A 23,471-nucleotide genomic window follows, 5' to 3' on the forward strand; every position below is an offset into this window, starting at 1 on the left:
ACCAAATCAACCAATCATAATTAAGATAAATAATTTATATAATATATAAATAAATATAAACATGTAAAATAGTTTTAATTACAACTAATAAAATAATATTATAAATTGTAAATCAATTACTATTTACCACTTCAAAGTTCTTGAGTTCTTACTATACTGTGAACACTAGTGAATAGTCACTACTCCTTATAGAGTTTTTCGCACAACATCACATCGGAAGGGAAATTCAGATTTGTTGTAACTGAAGATCAATTATCTAACATGGAAGCTGTGAGGGAGGACGGAATTGTTTCAAGGAGGTATGGCAAGCAATTATTTTTTTAATAGACATGATTTACCTACAATCAATAATGACAATTTGAATTTTGATATATATGTTTTCTATCAATGAAGATGAGGTAAATTTTCATTGAAAGTTCAGTAAGAAGTTGTTTTACAATAGTAATGAGGAGCACTCTTTGTGATTTAGAATAATGATATTCTTTTGGATTTTACTTTTTTTTAAAAATAAATATGTGTGAAAATAGCTATATAAATTGATTTAGGTTTCTCGATTGTGTCTGTGGTTCTAAGTATGAATATTTCCTGTCATTCTCAGTAACAATAATCGTTTTTTTTTTAAATTTAGAATAATAACATTGTTTTGGTTTTTACTATTTTTAATATAATAAATATGTGTGAAAATAGTTATATAAATTATAGGTTTTCGGATTTGATTGCGTATGTGTTTTGAAGTATGAACATTGGGGATGAAAGATAGCAAAAGATGTATAACCTCTCTTGCTATGTTTAATTTTCAATGGGATGATACATATTATCTTGGGATCTTTCATTTTCACCCTGATGATGGATCCCTACGTGTGATTGGAAGGGTTGATGTTAAAAAAAAAATTCACAATCGAATCGATAAACCTATTATCTTGCTATCTTTCATTTTCATCCCCGTGATGGATCCCTAAGTGTGATTGGAAAGGTTGATATTAAAAAACACATTCACAATCGAATCCAAAAACCTATGATAGATTATAAACCTAATATAGCAAATATGTTTGAAAATAGTTATATAAATCTAATATCTCTTTGTATCTTAATAGTTGATCCATATTTTTGACAAGGCTCCAAACTAAATATTATCTATTTAAGAAACATTCACTAATCCCATCACAACATTTCTAAGCATAATAATCTGTAGAACTCATGATATTAAATTCTGAAAATTTATAATTAAATTAATGTCACTTTCAAATATATTTTAGGTATGATTTTAAAGGTTGATGCAGATAAAATTGACATTCTTGAATCCACAAACCAGGACAATAAGTAAGAAAAAAGATAATAATTATCCAAGTATGTTTTCTACACAATCTTTTAAAAAATGATTTAGATTAAGCAATTGTTTCCCCTTGCATTTCTCTTCTGATGCAAAAGTTCTTAGGGTCCATTAATCTTGATCAGCTAATCTTGATTTATATATATATTTTAAATATATTATCTTAGACTTAAAAACTAAGTTTTATATGATAAATAATAATATTTTTGTTGTCAAATTTGATTCTAGAATGGATTGCGTTTTATTTTTCACATAACTTTCCAATCACAAAATGTGATCCATCATTAGAATGAAAGAGAGAAAACATAATGATAGGTAAAAGAGTGATATGAAAAGTTGATGTGGAAAATAAAACACAATACGATCCAGAAACCAGGAAGACATTCTTTTAAAATGTTGCATGGCGGCCAAAAAATTAATACAAGGGTTGTTAGGCCCTTACCTGGGGGACGCCATGATTGCAGAAGAAGAAAATGCTATGTTGCAATGGAGGGAGGATGTAGCCCTCAAAAATTTCAGAGGAATAAAGAGAAATAAGTAGACTTAAAAGAGAACAAATTTGAGAAAATTGGCAGGAAAGTCTAGTTGGAGACTCGTTCTTCTCTGCCAGGCCTTGGGTTTCTTATATGCAATGCAACTGATCAGGCGGGTATTACTCTGGTCTGTTTAGTTGAGTACATTCATAATCGTTAAGTTATTTTGTATTCTTGCTTAAAGATTTGTTCCTTTATGGGTTTTATGGGTAATTGATAGTGGCTTGGCAAGCATATTAGCACCCTTTAAGTTTTATGGATATTTGATAGTGGCTTGGCAGGCATATTGGCTCTCTTTAAGTTTTGTGTAAATAGAAACCAAAGAATTTAGAACTAAAGAGGTGATAGTTGTGTCTGAAATTATATTGAACGCCATTCCTGAAAATTCAAGGTTCGCTTATGGGATATGTGAGGTCATAAAAAAATTGGTCCCTAAACATTCTTGAAATTTATCAATTACTCTCAATGCAAATGGCTCACGCATCACATATATCTTACAAGATACTGGTACATGGCAATGTTTAAAAAAGCTAAAGGGTAATTCAACTTGCAATTCACAGTGTCTCCCAAACAGTGGGTCAACATGCAGCTAGTCATTACAGAGAAATTTTGAATTGTTCCCGACTGCCAACAGCAACACAGATTAGAAGAACAGAAGGATCTGCTTTGGTATTCAAGTTTTGTGGTATACAAATTGCATCTGGTTTCGCTATAGAATTTCATGTTTCAGGGAATGCAATCCACTTGTCAGCTGTTAGGTCTCATCAAGGGCTAGCCACTTGACACATTTGTGCTAATCTGGTATATCATATTCCTTGTGCTTTTGGTAAAAGAGAGAGGAAACGATATTCTCTTTACTTTTTTGGAGACATTCAGTTGCTAAGTTGTATTGGATGTCTTCAGGCTTAATCCAAATTTATCTTGACTTCCTACTCTCTCTCATGAAATAGATAGTCAAGGAAGGCTGTAAAATTTGGGGAATACAATTACTTGCTAGCTATCGGGTCTTCCAAGCTAGTTGATAATAAAAATGGCGTGATAATTTTCTTAGCAAAGTTTGTATGTTTGCTATGTATACCCTGCATTTGTGTAGCAAGACTCCCTCATATCTCCTTGTTCATCCTCTTCTGCAATGACCAACATTAAAATGCTTTGAGATTGAAGGTAGTGGTGCTTTGTCATGCTTGAAACCTGCAAATGTGAAATTAATAGATGTTTCTTTAGTGTCCTTTGCATGATCATCTTAATGGTGGTCATTGCTACTACAACTTTATTTTGTTAGCTGAAATTCTATACGTTTTTGTGATGCATGAAATATATTAAATTATTGCCATGGGCTAGAAGCTACAGTGCAAGAATCGCTACAATGTTCTGTTCATGTTATAACTTTCTGATGCATAACGCTTTTGGCTATACATTGTTATAATATTTCTTGTCAACTTAAAGTACTACAAGGAATACTACAACAGCTGAGATTATGTGGATTCTCATACTACAACCATGAACATGCTATACCTTATGAGATTTTGTGCAAAATACAATTATAGTGACCATGTAATCAATGTTATGATGCGATCTGAAACTTCCTCTTTTGGAGTGCTCCATTTCTTCCACCCTTCTTGTTATGCACAAGTAATGATTGTTTTTCTTCTCCTACTTTGCATAACCAATTGAAGTTGGATTTTTTTCCAATGGCCATCCATGATAAGCATGGTATCTCCCTCGGTTGCCCATTACTGTACAACATGTGGAAAAAATACATGCTACAGAAACACCATTGTCATGGAAATATATACATGTTTGCAACACAAGAATATCTTGTAACGATAGCAATAATTGTGAACTTTGCATATATTTCGGATTCATATCTCCTATGAGTGTGTTCTTGTTGGAATAAGCCACCAGTTTGTTGCACCAAATCTGCTATTCGGTTTAATAGTTGACTGCTGCTCCCTATTCTCTAGCCATTAGTTTTGTAGGACTGTAATTAACTCCACCACATGTATGCACAATTGAATTTGTCTCCAAACACATGGCAAGGTTGTTAAGTGAAGTGTTAGTGCTGTCACATTAGATGATCCACATGTAAGCTCTAAACAGTTGGAAGTCCTCTATTTATAGAGGTTATGTAATTGGTTGTTTGTGGGCAGCCAGATCAATGAAATAATTTTGTTATCTGCTATCACCATGTTTCTTTATAGTTTTAATTTTCAACATGGTATCAAAGCTAGAAATATTGCTAGAGGGTTTTGTTGAAGGAAAATATATTGCTGGAAATGGTTTGTTTGCAGGGTTGTTTTTTTTTGGAGTGATATTTGGTTGCAGGGCTGTTATGCTGCTGGAATATTGCTAGATTTGTTTGAAGGCTAATTTTTTTGCTAACATGGGTTCTTCAAATGAAGTTTTGCCTATCTTTGATGGAAGTGGTTTTGCAGATTGGAAGATTGCAGTCAAGAATGCTCTAAGAGAGAAGGCTTTATGGAGGTTAGTAAATAAAGAAATTGGGGAACCTCAACAAACTGATAGAGAAAAGGAGTTGTGGAAATGCAAGTTGGAGCAAGCTAGAGAAGATATGTTGTTGTCAAATGAAAAGAAAGGTTGATCATTGAAGTCAATGTTTGCAATATGAAGATCACAATAGTGATGGTTGTAGCAAGAGGTGTACTATCGGTTGTACCCGACACTTCAAAAGTTTTTACTATATTGATGAACCATGTATCTAAAAAATATTTCTAGAGAACTAGCGAGCACAACGGCTGGGTACCCATGTGACTCGGTAGATGGATTATTTTTCATATGGACTCAATATTAGTATGCTAGAGAAAAGTTTAGAGTTGGTTTACCTATCATTGGATCAATGGTTTTGTGAAGTTTGAAGGGTTTGTGGTAATCCAAAACCACTTGTTTAAGTAAATCTATTGAATGGTTTGTGGTAACCCAAAACCACTTATTTAGGTGAAAAACCTAAAAGTCTTGAAGGGTTTGTGAAAAAAAAAAACCACTTGTTTGGGTGAAAGATCCTAAAGCATTTTTTTCTGAAGAGTTTGTGGTAAGCTAAAACCACTTAACAAGAAAAATGAATTTTTTATGTTGTAAATGGGTACCTCAAAAGGCTTAATGCCAGGACCTATCATGTTTAAATTTCTTATTGTAATTTCTCCCACTGAAAGAGTCTTTAGTGGTAGAAATTAAGGGATTAATGGAGGATAGCATCCATATCCTTTTAGCAAGAAAATCTATAGTGATTATAACAGAAGCTGATGTGGATTTGACTGGCATGGGTTTTTGACTATTTCTAACAGTTCTGACCTTCCCCTTCCTATTGTCTTGGAGAGTAGATGGTTCTTTTGTCATCCTTGCTATGGAACATATATTCCTTAGTGGTTTTGTATTGCACAATATCAGAAGCTATTTCACCTCTGACTGGTACAAGCAACAAGATACTTGTGTTCTTTTTTAAAGTATCCTTCTTGCATTTGAAACATTAATGAATTAGTTACGCTTTTTATGCCATTCTTGATTTCCCATACGTTGGTTTGCCTCTTTCCTAGGCTTGGCTAGCGGTTAAGTTGGCAGAGTTAAATCCCTTCATTTCTACTTCACATATACTGGAAAGAGTAGTCTCATATTCTTCTGCCTTATTTGAATGTGCTCTGTCTCTGAAGGCTCTACTTTGCCATCTTGAGACAGAATCTCACTCTCCTCTACTACATTTTGCTTGTGTTAATCTAGCAGAGACAACCTGCAAAATGATGATTCATAAAAATAGGAATAGAGTATATTTTACCTTTCTTAAACCATTCTTGGTCTATGCATGGTGTAGACTCCTTCAAACATTGACCAATCTCCATGTTCTTGATTCTAGGGCACTCTTATTGAGAAATTTTCTCAACTCAAACTATGATGCTTTGATTGGCCATTGACTCTCCTACCCTTATACTCTATCATAGCCCATCCGTATTAGTAGCTTGGAGCCAACACCCTCAGTATGCTTTTCAAAATTGCCAACAGATTGATCAGATTTCACATTTTGGAAGAAGACATGTTTGTTGCTCTCTTTGCATGCATTTCACTATCTAAGAAATGGAAATTAGGTTCATATTGAATAAATACTAGTGTATATTTTTCTTCTTTTAAACCAAAATAGAGAACTGTATAAAAATCAATATTCCTAATGCTGATGTGTAGAAGGTTGAAAATATTAGAATTGTATGTCAAGATGAGAGGAGCACCATACTCTAGAACAATGTAAGTTTGTAGTTGTGCTTCATATTGTTCGAAGTCCATCTTCACATTCTGTGCAATCAAACACATTTGTTTCAAAGGACTTCAGTACTACCTTAACCATTCAATCGATATTTTCACTCTTCAATGCAATTGAGGTTGGATATGATGAGTTAAAATAACTCTGAACTTTTTTCTTATTCTCTCGTCCATTATACTCTTTGCTGTTCTTAGTACTATTTATTGAGTGCCTGCTAGAATTTTAGGAGTCACTAACCTGTGATAAAAATAAGAGATCCAAGATTTACTAAGATCTGAAATAACCAGAAATACTTGGCAATGGAAAAAATAGAAATAAACACTTAAGAGAGAAAAAACTTGTATTCATCAAACTGATTGCTACAAGGCTATGCAATGGCCTCTATATATAGAGAGCCCATGAGATGAGAAGATGATTCTGGAGGATAATTTGATAAGGTTGTATGACCTAGTATCAAGGAGGACATTCATATCTTCTTAGGATAATGTTGTATGACCTAGTTTCATGGAGGACATTCCTATCTTGTTACCAATTTAATAGGAAATGTGTGGCATACTTGCTGTTTGGTTATAACAGCATGACTATTGACTATTTCTAACATCCTCCCTTAATTTCTACCACTAATGATAATGTATGGGATAAATTACAATAAAAAATATAGATAGGATAGGTCCCGACATTCAGCCTTGTAAGGGACCTATTTACAACAAAAGAAAGAGAGGGGAACATGACATGACTATCCCCCCTTAATGTTCACCTCAATCATGTCGAGCATGCCTCGTAGTTTTAGAAATTTGGCCTCAAGCATACTCTTAGTAAATATATCTGCTATTTGGTCTTCACTTGGACAAAAGAGAAGATTAACAAAATTTGCTTGAACAAGATCCCAAATATAGTGAACATCAATCTCAATGTGTTTTGTTTTAGCATGAAAAACAGGATTATTTGCAACTTGAATAGCACTTTGATTATCACAATACAAAGGAGTAGCTGAACTTTGTGCAAAACCAACCTCAAATAAAAGGTTGCAAATCCAAACTACTTCCTTTCTAGCTTCTTTTGTTGCTCTATATTCTGCTTCACATGAGGACAATGATGTAGTAGTTTGTTTTTTGCTGCTCCATGTAATTGGACCTAACCCGAGCTGAAAAATATAACCACCAGTAGATTTTCTATCATCTATGTCACCTCCCCAGTCTAAATCTTTGGGAAGTTGCACAAGTTCCCAAGTTTTATTTTTCACCAAAGCATCATATTCTTCTTCCATAGCTTGCTCCCATTTTTTCTTCCCTCTAGCTTCGTCATATGATCTTGGGTCATTTACTTGTAATACTTTGGCCATTAGAGCACTACCATTCCTCCCTTGGATCTTTAAGCCTTGCCTATATATTTCTTCAACACTCCTTGTCTTTTGGCTAGCTGAAAAGTTATCTTCTTCATCATTACTACCTGCAGAAAATGTCTGATTACAAGCATTAGTTGTGTTGTTTTCATTAGTATTTTCATCATTTGTAGAAGTGCACAACTCATCCTCATCAATGTAGTCTCCATTTCCTCCTAAAATATCTGAAAAATGAGAAGCATTTATTGTTGTAGAGTGAGAAGGAGTGGCTATAAGTTGTGAATGCTCATCAAACTTCACATCTCTACTAACAAAGACCTTGTTTGTTGTCAAATCATATAACCTATAAGCCTTTGATTCTTCACTATAACCCATAAACAAACACTTATGACTCTTTGGTTCTAACTTTTCCCTTTGTGCATCAGGAATGTGTGCCTAAGCAATACACCCAAATACTTTAAAATATCCAATGTGAGGTTTCTTACCACTCCATGCTTCTTCTGGGGTGATATTTGTGAGAGCTTTGGTGGGGATTCTATTTATAATGTGTGCAGCACAAGAAATAGCCAAACCCCAAAAATTTATTATGCAAACATTTAAAATGCAACATACAATGAGCCATTTCTAAAAGAGTTCTATTCATTCGTTCAGCCACCCCATTTTGTTGAGGAGTATAAGGAACTGTTCTTTGAACCTTAATACCATAATTTTCACAAAATGACTCAAAAGCATAATTGCAATATTCACCCCCATTATCTGTCCTCAAACATTTAGTTGTTTTGCCACTTTTATTTTCAACTAATGCCTTAAACTTTTGAAATACTTCAAACACTTCTTTTTTCCTTTCAAGAAAATAAACCCATACTTTCCTGCTATAATCATCAATAAAAGTGAGAAGGTACCTAGCACTTGAAAGTTAAGAATATCCTGGTTCACATAAATCACTATGAATAATTTGCAATGGATGATTAGCTCTCCATGCTTTACATGAATCAAAAGGATCTCGATGGTGTTTTCCTAACACACATCCTTCACACACACCTTCACAAGCTAAAACTTTTGTTAATCCTCTAACCATATCCATTCTAACCATATCTTGTAATTTTCTATAATTTAAATGTCCAAGTCTAGCATGCCAAAGTTGTGACATATAATCAGTCTGAGCAATAAAAGCATGAGAGAGGGTATATTTATCATCAAGAAACCCCACAAATTTAAATAGATTCTCTTCATGATCAACTCTACCAATAGCAATTATATTGCTTGGGTCTTTTCTATCTCTAACAATAACTTGATCAGCATTGACAACAACCTCATATCCAGCTTGAACTATTTTGTATACAGAAATAAGATTCAACCCTGATCCTTTAACCAATAAAACATTTTTCAAAGACTCATGTGTTACATTAACAGTTCATGTTCCTAAAACTGGAAGTTTCATTTTATTGCCAATAGAAATTTCTTGATTTGAATTCTTCCCTTCATAAAAATCAATAAACAAAGATCTATCCCCAGTCATGTGAGATGATGCCCCCGAATCTAAAATCCATTCTTTATTAGAATCTGAAGCAAAGTATCCCCCTTTAACACTAGATTTACTTTTGGGTGTAGCAATTACCTCCTCATTTGATTTCTCTTGCATTTTTAAAGAGATAGCTACGAAACTATGATTATCCTTCTTTCCATCCTTAAACCTTACTTTCTTGGGCTTATATTGCTACCTTTCATTATCCCTCTTCTTCAAACAAAACTTCTCCATGTGATTCTCACCTCCACAATACCTACAAATAAAAGGCTTTCTTCCAGCTTGCTTTTCTGCACCATCATTTCTAGAAAAATGATTAGAACCTTCATGATTTCAAAATTTATTATTTCCTTTCTAATTCTTTTTTTCATCATTTCTAAAAAAAATTCTTTTGGCTGTATATGCATGATTCTTCTTAATATGCCCTTCTTTAATAAGCTGAACTTCTTCATCTAAAACAGATTTGCAAAATTGATCAAAAGTTTGCTGGGGAGTATTGGGATTTAGTTGAAGAACCCTTTTCCTTGATTCCTTAAAAACTTTATATGGCTGGGGAAGCTTACTTTCAACCATTGCAATCAACTGAAAATCTTTTTTTGCATATTCAGCACCTATTTTTTTTAGCTGAATATTTAAAAAAGTAACTTCATTTAAGTAATCAGACATTTTTTCAAAATAAGATGGATCTAAATTCATCAATTTTTCTTCTATACTAAACGTGCTAGCCATGTCTGCATCTTTATAATCTTTTTCTAAGGTCTCCCACAACTCTATTGGGTTATCAATATCAACAAATCTTCTATTTAGATTGGGGCTCAAAGCTTTACCAATAATACCTCTAGCTTGCTCCAACTTACATTTCCACAACTCCTTTTCTTTATCAGTTTGTTGAGGTTCCCCAATTTCTTTATTTACTATCCTCCATAAAGCCTTCTCTCTTAGAGCATTCTTGACTGCAATCTTCCAATCTACAAAACCACTTCCATCAAAGATAGGCAAAACTTCATTTGAAGAACCCATGTTAGCAAAAAAATCAGCCTTCAAACAAATCTAGCAATATTCCAGCATCATAACAGCTCTGTAACCAAATATCACTCCAAAAAAAATCAGCCCTGCAAACAAACCATTTCCAGCAATATATTCCTTTAACAAAACGCTCTAGCAATATTTCTAGCAGAACTTCTAAATAAATCTCCAGCTGAACTTGGCTAAACCTTGCTCTAATACCATGATAAAAATAAGAGATCCAAGATTTACTAAGATCTGAAATAAGCACAAATACTTGGCAATGGAAAAAATAGAAATAAACACTTAAGAGAGAAGAAACTTTTATTCATCAAACTGATTGCTACAAGGCTATGCAATGACCTCTATATAGAGAGAGCTCGTGAGATGAGAAGATGATTCTAGAGGATAAGGTGATAAGGTTGTATGACCTAGTATCAAGGAGGACATTCATATCTTCTTAGGATAATGTTGTATGACCTAGTTTCATGGAGGACATTCCTATCTTGTTGCAATTTAATAGGAAATGTGTGGCATACTTGCTGTTTGGTTATAACAGCATGTCTATTGACTATTTCTAAAAAGATGTAGGTCTAAAATGACCATTCTTCTACTTTAGAATGTGTTAGCAAGCTATGACATTTAGTCTTGTCTGTGTTGATGCAAAATAGTGCACTAAGCATAAACTGGTCTATTATCTGTAGAGTGTTTTTATGTGTCTTCAGGAAAGTTCAACATCTAAAATATTTTTTAGAAATCTTAGACATGGAGACGTACTTGCGTGATTTCATTGAATGTAACTATGGAAATATGATATTTACAGCTATCAATTGAAGATTCTTGCCACAACTATTAAGAGGAACACAATTGTTCTACTAGAAACAGGCTGCGGAAAAACACATATTGCAGTTCTCCTTATGAAATATATTGCTCAAAACCTGCAAAAGGAGCACAAGGCATGCCTGATGATATTCTTAGCACCTGCAGTTGCATTAGTCAAACAGGTAATGTCAAGTACACTATTCTGTCAATCTAAAATAACATGAGAGATACGATGTGATCAAGTGCCTGATTGAGAACATAATCATAACCTCTATTCTTCAACTTTGAAAATTCCAGCAATTTGAATATATAACAAGACATACAAACTTGCAAGTGGCATGTTATATTGGAGGGAAAGTAGTAAAAGACTGGAAAGAAGCAACATTGAATGAGGTAACTAAATGAAACTTGAATATAACATACCATTGGATTCAAATTGCTTTTCTATTTTAGTTCTGAATGGTGTGGGGATCAAATTGCAGGTGCTTGTGATGACTCCTCGGATTTTACTTGATGGCTTGGATAATAATTCAATAACCCTAGAGAAATTCAACCTCATGATCTTCGATGAGTGCCATCATGCAAGAAAACATCATCCATATGCTAAAATTATGAGGGTAAGTGATTGAATTTGTTTCTAAAATTTTGTTAAAATATGAAACTAATTAACAATTCATATGTTTGTATTGAAGGTTTATCAGAAAACATCTCAACAAAAACCCAAAATATTTGGAATGAGTGCAACATTGGTCACAAAAAAGGGTGAGTACACTATTTGACAGAGGAAAAAAAAAATAAAGGACTATCATCAAATTTAAGAGACATTTTTCCTGAGATCTCATCTTGCTAGCTGGTATGCATATGCATCATATATTCTTTTAAATTGTATGTACCTGGACCTATTAAATTTTTTGTGATCTGACAGTTACTGTCTGTGCCTCATCTTACAAACCTACAATTTTTTATCATTATTCATATTCTTGACTGATGATGATATGGAACTTGTTGTGTCTTTGGCCCAACACTTCATGTCCTCCTTGTTTTTGGATTTTTATGTCCTCGTTTTGTATTTTTATGGATGATTCTTGAATGATTATCTCATTTCAAACTTGTCACATCCCATAAGAAGCCTCCACAGTGAATGTGGAAGGAGAAGATAAAATATATATTACAAAAAAGAGATAGTAAAAAAATAAATAAAATAACTAGTTAGTATGATTTTTCTATGGATTGATGTGGAAATGCTATACTTCACCCTGTTTGGTTGAGGACGAACCCTTGGTGTAGAATGGGATGCACCAAATCCTCTTCCCAAGTATATGACGGAGCAAAAGAACAAGGAAAGGAATGAGGCCTATGGTGTAGTACACAATGCACTATAATCTTTCTCTTTTGGGGATGCACTGGGGACAGTGGATAGTTATGCACTGTATATGAGCTGATCATTATTCTTAGAGTGATTTTGTAAGAGCCAATAATTATTGTCTGGTGTATCCTCTATTAGTTAGTCACTATTGCGTAGTAATATATGATGGAGCTACTCCCCATGTATGCGATGAACAACAAGCTAGTTAGCTTGTACTGTACCTGCACTGTGAAGGACCTAGTCCTTGTATAAGGAACACCTTCTCGAGACCTCTATGTTATTGGAAATGTTGGGCAAGTGTAACATAGTGGTCCAGACCACTATGTTATGGAAAATATCAGGCAAACATTAATGTTTACCTGTGATGTGAGGGAGTTAGTCCTTGTACCCATGTGCATATGGCTAAGTGATAAAACTAATGACTGATAAATATGGGTATGGAACCAACATTGGATGGTAGTAGATATGTTTTATTGGATGGGACCAAGTTCTTAGTATCACATAATTAATAGATAAGATTAAAGCTATCAAGATCTCATCAAGAGGAGAGAGTAACCTTGCTTTGATTGCTAAATATGAAGCCTCTCACTTACCTTGGGAGGATACATAGAGAGGGTTACTAGGAGTGTTTATAATCTCCACTTCGGAACTAAACAAAAGTTACTTGGTTGTTTTAGTGAAAATCAAAAGTAAAATTAAAAGTTGCAACTGAGGGTGGTTGCTACATAGGCATTAGGTAAAACAAGTTCAAACACTAGAGACCTATGAATCCCACTTGAGTTTAGATTAAGGATATAATATTGTACCATTGAATGATCCTAATTAAGTCAAACTCTTGGTCCACATTTTCTTTGAAATCCTTCAATAAATTTTAAGCCTATGAGAATGGTTGGCTAACCCTAAGACATCCTAGGGAGAGTGTGAAAGCAAATATTCTTATAAGAATTGTCAACAAATATCAGAGTGTGTAGTGAAATTTGTGTTATTTAATTTTTATTAATTTGATGACCAAGTTTTACTCTAATTTGAGATCCTGTCATCTTGGGTAGTTATCATGGTATATCTAAAAATACTAAGATTTGTCTCTTTATGGGAGCATGAATTGCTAATTATACAATTGGCAACACCCTCCATGGCTAGTTTGCAAAATAGTAACGAGACTCACCAAGGCATTTCTATTAATATACTTGGCTCTGCGAGTCACTGCTGAGTCAAGTTCGAGCTAGGTCACGAGTCTAATTTCCCTTGCCGAGTCAGAGCTGGGTCTGAGTCTCATTACTTTTGTTTGTAACTATATTAATACTTGACATTACTATATATTTGAATGAGCAAGAGAGAATGCTTACAAATTAAACGAAATTGAGTTGGTTGATTGATATCCTTTATTTAATGAGACCAAGTTCATAGTATCACTTAAATCAATAGTTAAGGTTAAAGAGATCAAGATATCATCTAGAGGAGAGAATAAAATCCCTTTGATTGCTAACTACTAAGCCTCTAACTTCCTATAAGAGGATAAGTAGGAAACATCACTAGGAGTGAACCGTCAAGGCTTTGATCTAGGTCTAGGGATGACTCTATTTATGGAGACTGAACACTATCATGAGTGAGCATGGAGTGTGATATCATTGTTGCCAGCATGGTGAATGGAGGAGTATTTATAATCTCCACTTCAAAATTTAAAAAAAGTTACTTGGTTGTTTGAGTTAGTGAAAATCGAAGGTAAAAATAAAATTAGCAACTTAGGGTGGTTGCTACATAGGTATCAGTGAAACCAAGTTCAAACACTAGAGACCTATGAATCCCACTTGAGTTTAGATTAAGGATATAATATTGTACCATTGAATGATCATAATTAAGTTGGACTCTTGGTACACATTTTCTTTGAAATCCTTCAATAAATTTTAAGCCTATGAGAATGGTTGGCTAACCCTAAGACATCCTAGGGAGGGTGTGAAAGGGAATATTCTTATAAGAATTGTCAACGAATATCCGAGTGTGTAGTGAAATTTGTGTTATTTAAATTTTATTAATTTGATGACTAAGTTTTACTCTAATTTGAGATCTTGTCATGTCTGGTAGTTATCATGGTATATCTAAAAATACTAAGATTTTTCTCTTTATAGGAGCATGAATTACTAATTATACAGTTAGCAACACCCCACATGGCTAGTTTGTAAAATAATAACGAGACTCGCTGCAAGTCACCCAAGTTGGTGAGTTAGGTTACCTGTGACCATGACCCACCAAGTCGTCAAATATCTTATATTTCTGTAAGGCATTTCTATTAATATACCTGGCTCTACGAGTCACTACAAAGTGACGATTGAGTCCGAGCCAGGTCATGAGTCCAATTGCCCTTGCCGAGTCAGAGCCGAGCCAGGTCCGAGTCTCATTGCTTTAGTTTGTAACTATCTTAATACTTGACATAACTATATGTTTGAATGAGCAAGAGAAAATTCTTATAAATTAAAAGCAATTTACTTGGTTGATTGAGTTAGTGAACATTGTTAATTAAAAATAATAATAGTAGCAACTCAGGGTGGTTGTTAAAAAATTGAATAAAATTTGTTTTATCCATAAAATATCAGGATTTGTCTTATCTCATGTATTTAGGAATCATCGTAAGTTTATCCTTGGTATAGGAAAAATAATTTAATATGTAGGTGAATAGAGGCTTTTGCACTGAGATATTAGATTATTAGTAGTGAAGAACGGACACCAAGAACAAGAATAAGTGGTACTGGTGATTAATCCTTTTTTAAATTAAGTCTATAGAAATTTCCTAACCTTAAATACTGATTCATGATACAATATACTGTAATTATGAAGTATATATCTCTTGAAAATAGCATTCAACAGTTCGTAAATAATATATTTAATGTTGAGAAGATGCTATTAGCTATTTATATTTGCATTGATATCCGCAGGGTTTTCTTCTAGCAGTGATTGTGAGAAACAAATAACACAAATTGAAGAAATCTTGGATGCTTAGGTGAATCTGATGACCCCTATTGTGAGAAACTAGTAACATTTCCGTCATTTCTTGGTGTTTTCTTCATTTCTCGGATCTTAATTGTAACCGCATTAATTAACATGCCCAAACAGACCATTACAGTGGAAGATAAGCGTGAACTTGAGTCGACTCCAGACCCTCCAAAGAAAATAACTAAATTTTATTCCTTGTCAATTGAACATCAAGCTCTACAAAACAAATTGGTTTCTGTGCATCATCTTTTTGAGGAAAGCAAAGCAAAAAGCATCAGAGAAAATGTTGAATATTGTCTTCAGAATCTGGGTTTGCTCTGTGCATTAAAGGTATGGTTTTAAACTTTTTTAATATTAAATTTTTATTTCAGTAATGATCTGTTGAGATTTTCATTTTTCACACTGAACATATATAGGATGTTAAAGAAAATATGGTATTTAAGATGGCCAATTGGAGATGGATTTACTATTGCTCTAACTAAACCCCTTCTGTTATTATACCTCATCATGCATTCATTCCTTGGCAAGTCTCAGTATGGTATCTTCCATGCACGACTCTATTGTTTGATCCAGCTGTCACTTGCATCGAGTGCCTTTTTGTGTAGTGGCTAAATGACTGTGTTATTCATCTTGATATTTTTTGATTTCGACTTATAAAAAAATTAGTTGATCCTTTTGGTTGTTCATTAAAAATCATAAAACCAGTTTCTTTAGATTTAGAAGGTTTAAACACTCTTACTGCTACAACATTCACATGAGTTTATCTCTGAAAAATTCTAATCCTTTAACCGATAGTGATGCTGATCAAATGTTCTAAAAGAAATTTTTTTAAAATATTTAGGAAAGAAAGCTATTGATAAAATTTAAAAATGAAGGAGAATAAACCTGCTACTAAATCTTCTATTTTTTACATAAGTCACCTCCTTCTCTGTAGATGGAGAAATGATGTTTTCATTAGACTACCAGAGTTGCATTTTTCATTCACAGAAAAACTCAATGTAGTTCTGATGATCTAATTAAAAAAAGATTTTAACACTTACAACTGCAACCTCACTTATTTTATAAATGAACTCACAATCTAATGAAAATACTAAGTCCTGTATGAAGTCTCCAAACAAATGCTTCATTAATAAACTAGCTGAAAATGCTTTGAATGTTACATGAATTCAGAGCCCGGATATATATAGGAGCGAGGACCTTGCATGCAACTTTACTGCTGAGATTTTCTCCACGTGTCTTCCATAACTCTGCTAAATTATTATTATTATTCTTTCACACTCTTAACCAAATACCTGCGCGTCTGCTGAATCGTGGATTACTTTGTCACTACTTAATGCCTGCCTGTGTGTGTACTATACCTGCAGGTTGTGCCTCTTCCACAGTCATGTAGCTAACATGCACAGATCAATCACCAGGTTGTTCAGACCTAATTACAGATTCTATCATCATATAGATTCCTCTTGATAAAAATAAGAGATCTAAGATTTACTAAGATCTGAAATAAGCACAAATACTTGGCAATGGAAAAAACAGAAATAAACACTTAAGAGAGAAGTAACTTTTATTCATCAAACTGATTGCTACAAGGCTATGCAATGGCCTCTATATATAGAGAGCTCATGAGATGAGAAGATGATTCTAGAGGATAAGGTGATAAGGTTGTATGACCTAGTATCAAGGAGGACATTCATATCTTCTTAGGATAATGTTGTATGACCTAGTTTCATGGAGGACATTCCTAATTTGTTACCAATTTAATAGGAAATCTATACCTACTTGGCTGTCGTAGCTGGGTGTAAATCTTTTTCTGCCAATAATTAAGTCTAAGATAGTGCATCGATTGAGCATACGTGCAGGTGTAAATCTTTTTCACTTTGTGATCCTCTACTCCTTTACGATATACTAAAATGATCAAGATTCAAAAGAGATAAAAAGACTTGCAAATAGGGCTTGGGAAACATGATTTTGTGTATGTTAAAAGAGATAACATCTGGACAACATCTTGATATTGGAGCTTTGCTCCTTGGGAATGATGTTTTGTTCTGCTTTCAGTTGCTTGAGCTATATCCTATATGTCTACACTTTTGCCTTCACACACTTTATAAAGGAGAGCCTCAGGTTTAGTGGTTATTAATAATAGCTAAGTGAATTTAATTGTTTCTCTATGATAATATTAATTTATTCAGAACTTTAATTCATGTCTTCTTGTTACATAACTAATTATTAGACTACACGAGACTAGTTTTATACATTAACATGAAATCTGTCAATCATACAGTTTGTTTAGTTATACAGTGAAAAAGAGAAGTTACGTGAGACTGCTACTGGAACGGTAGAAATGGAGGAATATGCTCTAGATGATTATCTAAAAGATGCTCGTAGACTCTTTGAAGAAGAATTACCATCTGGTATGCATGTCCACCACACTTTCAAGGGGTAGTAAATCATGAACAATAATTTTCACATGAAACTTATATGGTCAGTTGAGAAATCTTTATTAATTTTTTTTGCTTTGCACTTCTAGAACCTAGAATAACTGGCATAACTGCTAGGATGGTCAGAGTGCCATCATGCAATCCAGGCCAATTATATAACATAGATGTAAGATTGCTAAATATTTGTATAAATAGGCATTCTAACCACTCTGAACGTTCATAACATGGACATTGAGGAGTCTATTAAGAAATGCAGCTAAAAGTGATCATCATCAAACAAAAATGCATCTTACTGAATCTGACCATCTTACTCTGAATTCAATTGTCATGGATTTTCATAAATCTGAAAGAAACAAATTACAGCTGAAAAAATAGTTGTTGATTTTCTTGTAGTATAAAATGTTGTTACTTGTTCGGTGTAAACATCAAATTAAAAATATTGAATTTGAGACTTCAGATGTGAACGAATTATTCAAGACACCTGAAGGAATTCACAATGCTGTTAAACATGGCATTTTAACTCAAAAGCTGGAGCAGCTAGTGCATTTTTTAATATAGAAGAGGTACGAGAAATCATAGTAATGTGATATCAGTGTCTATTTGTAGTTTTTTTATTGCATTTTGATAGAAGACTGACTCCTAGTTTTAACAGTGATGAAGATCCCAGAAAGGTTTCCTGTATAGTATCTATGGAAAGAGTGATTGCAGCTGCAGTAATCTCAAGTTTGTTACAACAGATTGATTGTTTGCTATGTCTGAAGACTGATTTCTTATCTTGTGTAAGCTCTACATTTGGTGGCAAGACACAGAAAAAAGCTTTAGAAAACTTTTCTTCTGGAAGGTTGGTTGGATCTTTCATTTACTGGAAACAAATGTTAATTTGATTACGACCATGCTATTCAAACTTACCTAGATGTTAAATTTTTCTTAATACATTGTTCACGTTTTTTCTTAATACGATGTTCAAATGTTACATCAAATTTTCAGTTGCATCTTTTTCAGAAATATATTTATAAAGGTTATTGATATTGATTTTTCAAAAATCTATGGGCTATATTGAATTATGATGTTTTTTGAATATGAATGTGCAGGTTCAAGTTTTAATTGTAACAGATGTGATTGAAGAAGGTATTGATGTAAAAAATTGTAACTGTGTCATCTGTTTTGATTTACCCGTAAGCCTGCACAGTTATATTCAATCTAGTGGACGTGCTAGCCATGAAAACTCAGAGTTCATCTTATTTGTTGAGAGGTAATTTGCGAATATAAATTCAAGTAATTAATATAATGTTCAAGCTTACGGCTTTTACCTTGGAAAAATGAGTTCAAAAAAGAAGAAGAGTAAATTACTACATTCTTATCTGTTTTAAAAATGCATAAAATGCGTTATTATAAAAAGCTTTGAGTTTGGCATCATAGTCTAAACCATGGTCCCTAGGAGATGCATGATGTAAATAATCACTTTGCTTTTTAAAATTCAGTAGAATGTGAGTCTAGCTATTAATTATCAAAAATTTCATCTGATGATTTCAAATACCATAGAAGTCATAAGGCATTTGCAATTTGATAAGATCTAGAAAATTCATAACCAATGTCAGTGTTATACTTTTACACTAAATGTTATCAATTTTTGAACTTCGTAGAGGTAATGAGAAGTAGAAGAATGACTTATTTGATATAATCAAGAGTGTAGCCATAATAGAGGACATAATATCAAGTAAAAATGATGCTTCTATAACGAAGAGGAGTTCAATTGAAAAGGATTTGTCAATAGATGTTGAACAACTTCCAGAAATCACAACCATTGTAAATAGAATGCCTTACACTCAGGAGAAAAGTGTGGTTGAAAAGGATAAATCTAGCACTTTAATTGAAGTTGAAGATTTTGGTGAAGATCTTGGAGGAGTTCATGAAAGAGAGGACAGAATTGAAAAAAGAGTAATTGAAAATGGGGATGAAATCAAACAGGATTGCAATGACAAAGAGGTAATAACATCTACGAAATCAGATATGCAAACAATTCATTCTCTTGTATTATTGGAGAACCTAACATTAGAAATAGTTTTGCTAAACTTTTAGTATTATGTAGAAGTAAGACTATATTATTTATTTGAATGAAATTAATATTTGATAAATTTGATTGTGATATATGAATTAAATGTGTTTTTTCTAATAGCAGTTGAAAGTTTTCTCTTATATTTCCTTTTATTGCTTATATTTTTTTAAAGAAAATATTTAACTTTTTTGAAAATTTTGAAGTCATATTGTATATCCCAAATAATAATAGAGGCAATTAAATTTATATTTCATATATTAGTTATTTCTTAAAAGTGCGTTTTCAATAAACGTAATTATTTATTTTAATTACATTTTATAAACAAAATTATTGTCAAATGAAAAACATTAATGAAACCGAATAATAAAATGTCAATATTCTTTGGAGAAAATTTTGTTTTGATGATAATTTTTGTTCTTTTATAATCTTTATTAATGAAAATTATGCAGGATTTTCTTTGATGATTAGTAGGTTGTGATATTTGAAGATATAATTGTCTAATATTATTTCTTTTTCTTTCTGCAAGGTCTACCTGAAATAAGGGAGTTACATTCAACTATTAAAATAGACACATTATCTGATAGTTGGGATGAAGAGGGGAGAGAAGTTACTTTGAAAGTTTACGAACTCAGTTTTACATCTAAATCCAATGATAATAAGACATATTTGAATTTCGCCATGTTAATTAAATCTGAATTAGATGATGACATTGCAAATACAGATATAGATATGTTTTTAACTACAGATAAGCTTGTTAAAGCAGACTTTTTACGAAGAGGAGAAATGACTTTGGATTTAACTCAGGTATTGAAAGACAAACAACTTCAATCTTCCAATTTATATATTACAATTTGCTTCCAGTAAGTCATTTACTTATTTTTGTATGAAGCTGATAATAGTTCTGTCACTTGTGTATTAAACAGATGAGGAATGCAAAAGATTTTCAAGAAATAATTTTCAATGGAATTTTTGGAAATCTGAGGAATAAGAAAAAATTCATGGAAATGAAAAACCTATGGTGCACTTCCTATACTTACTTACTTCTGCCCTTAGAATCAAATCAATCTAGTCCAACTGTTATTGACTGGAAATGCATCGAAACATGTGCAACAAGAGCTAGAGAGTTTAAATTACTTTCAAATATTTCAGAAGAGGCTTCTATGACAGGAACAATAGATTTGCACAATCGAGAGGACTCTGAAATTTTGATTTTGGCTAGTGACATCTATGAATCTTCACATTTGATAGATAAAGCAGTGCTTACTATTCATAATGGAATGCTTTATCAAGTCGTAGAAATTATTGACGAAAAAACTGCTCAGAGTCCCTTCCCTCCCAAAAAAGTTTCTAATCCATGTTATGGTAGCTACAGTGAATATTTTCTGAAAAAAGTGAGTATCTCATCTTTGATAGTCTTAATCTTAAATGCCCGTCCAGGTGTATTCACATAGAGTTGATTGCAATGGTTCTAATTAACTTATCATGATGATTTTGCAGGCATGGAAAGAAACTAAAGCATTTAAATCAACCACTTCTTAGGGTGAATCATGCTAAGCGACCCCGTAATTTTCTTACAAAACACCAAGAAAAGGCAGTGGAGAAAGAAGGACCATTTGTGGAACTTCCTCCAGAGTTGTGTTTGAACTTGGATGTTCCAAGCTCATTTATGAGATCATTGTGTTTGCTTCCATCTGTTATGCACCGCCTCAATTGTTTAATGCTCGCAAGTCAACTTAATAAAACAATTAAGATAGAACACCCAAATTGTCCGCCTGTATCCATGCAACTGGTAATTTCATTGCTAATCATTTCAAATTGATGTTATTTTGTTTGATTTATTTATTTAAGATTAATTGTTTCACTTTTGTTTTTCTATGCAGAAGTAAATTCTTCTTAACCTCTTACTGAACACTTTTTCTTTCTTCATAGATACTGGAAGCAATCACTTCACACAAATGCTTAGAATGTTACTCCTATGAGCGGTTGGAGTTATTGGGTGACTCCTTTTTAAAATACGCCATTAGTCGACATCTTTTTATGAAATATGAAAATGAGGATGAAGGACAGTTATCATATCGTAGAGCTAAGGCAGTCTGTAATAAAACGCTTCATGATTTGGCATTGAAACGTAATTTGCAGGTACTAAAATGCTATATTTTTATAGTTAGTTGATAAAAAAGATTTCTCAATTAAAAATTCTACTGGTAAAATGAGCTCCTGTTTTTTTAACTCTTTACTCATAGTTAGTAAAAACATCTTAGTAAATTTACTATAGATTAGAAATCCTACTGCTAAAATAATTTGATATTTTATGTTTCTTAGACAGTTTTCTCTCTCAAGTTTTAAGAATTAGTGACGAGTACAATATGACCCTTAATATGGGCTGAATATATTGATATCCGCCTTCTTTGAGGAAAAAGATGTGCGTCTTTAAACAATTTTCTTTTTCCATCTTGATCTTTTACTTGAGTCAATTGATTTAATAACAGCTGATACTGTTATGCTTGTTTACGTGGAAGAATTTTGATTTTGATATAGTCTATATTTAATAAGTTGAGTATTTGTCAATTTCAAGTCTAATCTAATAACTTATTTTTCTTTTGCTTTGTGAAAAGGGATATATTTTAGATGATCTATTTGATGTGTGCAAATGGGTCGCTCCTGGGCTACATTGTAGAAACATTGTTCCCTGCTCTTGCAACCCAGAAGATTCCAACAGTCTTGAAATGGGCAAAGTTTGTGACAAGAGGCATCGATGGATTCAATCCAAAACAATATCAAATGTTGTGGAGGCCCTAATTGGAGCACATTTGATTGGAGGGGGTTAATGTTGAAGATAAGTCAGTAGATATTGCATGCAAACGTTCTATAAATTATCCTAGTGTCTTGAATGCACGTTTGGATGAACTGGAATTGATCTTAGACTACCGCTTTGAGAAACGATGCCTCTTGGTAGAAGCAATCACACATGCTTCAATTAGCGAACAAGGACGACATTCTTATCAGGTAATTTTATATTGAACTTACCTTGCACAGTCCAAATAGTATATTTGATAGTACTTGCACAATTAATTTTTTCTAGAATGTAGAACTGAATATTGATATTATGTGTTAATTTTACAGAGGTTAGAATTCCTAGGTGACTCTGTACTGGATCTTGTTATTACTAAGCATCTGTATTCAACATATGAGGAATCATCCCAGGGAATTTTATCAGACTTACGGCAGGTAGCTATTAACAACGAGAACTTTGCTCAAGCAACAGTGAAACACAATATTCACAATTATCTTCGTCATAATTCAGATGAATTACAAAATCAAATATTAAAATTTGTTGAGGAATTTAAACAACATAGAGGTGGTGACTGCAAGTTTATATCATTTGGAGGAGGAATGCATGCTCCAAAGGCAAGTTAGTTAGTTTAACATTTGTGAGAATTCATCCTTGAATTTTTGTTTGATCAGCTCACTTTTTTTAAGTTATTGAAAATTTTCTATAATGCTCAATAGCATGATTGAGGAGCCTTATTCTATGCATATTAATATAATTTATTGGACTGGAAGTCCATCTTGACTTTTTATTATTGAACATCAAAAGTACATAGATAGGTATACAATAAAAGATTTCTAGTGGGTATTTGTGTAATAAATTTCAATTTATTTTATTGTTTGGTAATTAATTTCTGGATATATTATAGACATGTTATTAGCATTCCTCTTATTGCATGTTAAGATAAATGTTCACTTTGATTACAATTTATGTCATTTTACTATATTTCTTAAATGTAGGTACTAGGAGATATAC

The 23,471-nt window shown here is 32.9% G+C and overlaps 1 protein-coding gene across 1 annotated transcript; it reads left to right on the forward strand.

The window, feature by feature from the left end:
• Nucleotides 1-261: 261 nt before the first annotated feature.
• On the forward strand, nt 262-23,083 carry LOC149552916 (endoribonuclease Dicer homolog 3b-like). Its single transcript, XM_089790254.1, has 18 exons — nt 262-299; nt 2,424-2,621; nt 10,823-11,003; nt 11,119-11,214; nt 11,304-11,438; nt 15,296-15,505; nt 17,463-17,583; nt 18,068-18,152; nt 18,239-18,389; nt 18,702-18,862; nt 19,425-19,596; nt 20,327-20,470; nt 20,590-20,684; nt 21,164-21,455; nt 21,596-21,805; nt 22,282-22,489; nt 22,590-22,672; nt 22,790-23,083. The coding sequence occupies exons 1-18, from the start codon at nt 262-264 to the stop codon at nt 23,081-23,083; spliced, it is 2,874 nt and encodes a 957-aa protein (XP_089646380.1).
• Nucleotides 23,084-23,471: the final 388 nt, after the last annotated feature.

Source organism: Cupressus sempervirens, chromosome 6 (genome assembly GCF_028749045.1).
Source record: "Cupressus sempervirens isolate cs-2001-9-10 chromosome 6, ASM2874904v1, whole genome shotgun sequence".
NCBI classification, from domain to species: domain Eukaryota; kingdom Viridiplantae; phylum Streptophyta; class Pinopsida; order Cupressales; family Cupressaceae; genus Cupressus; species Cupressus sempervirens.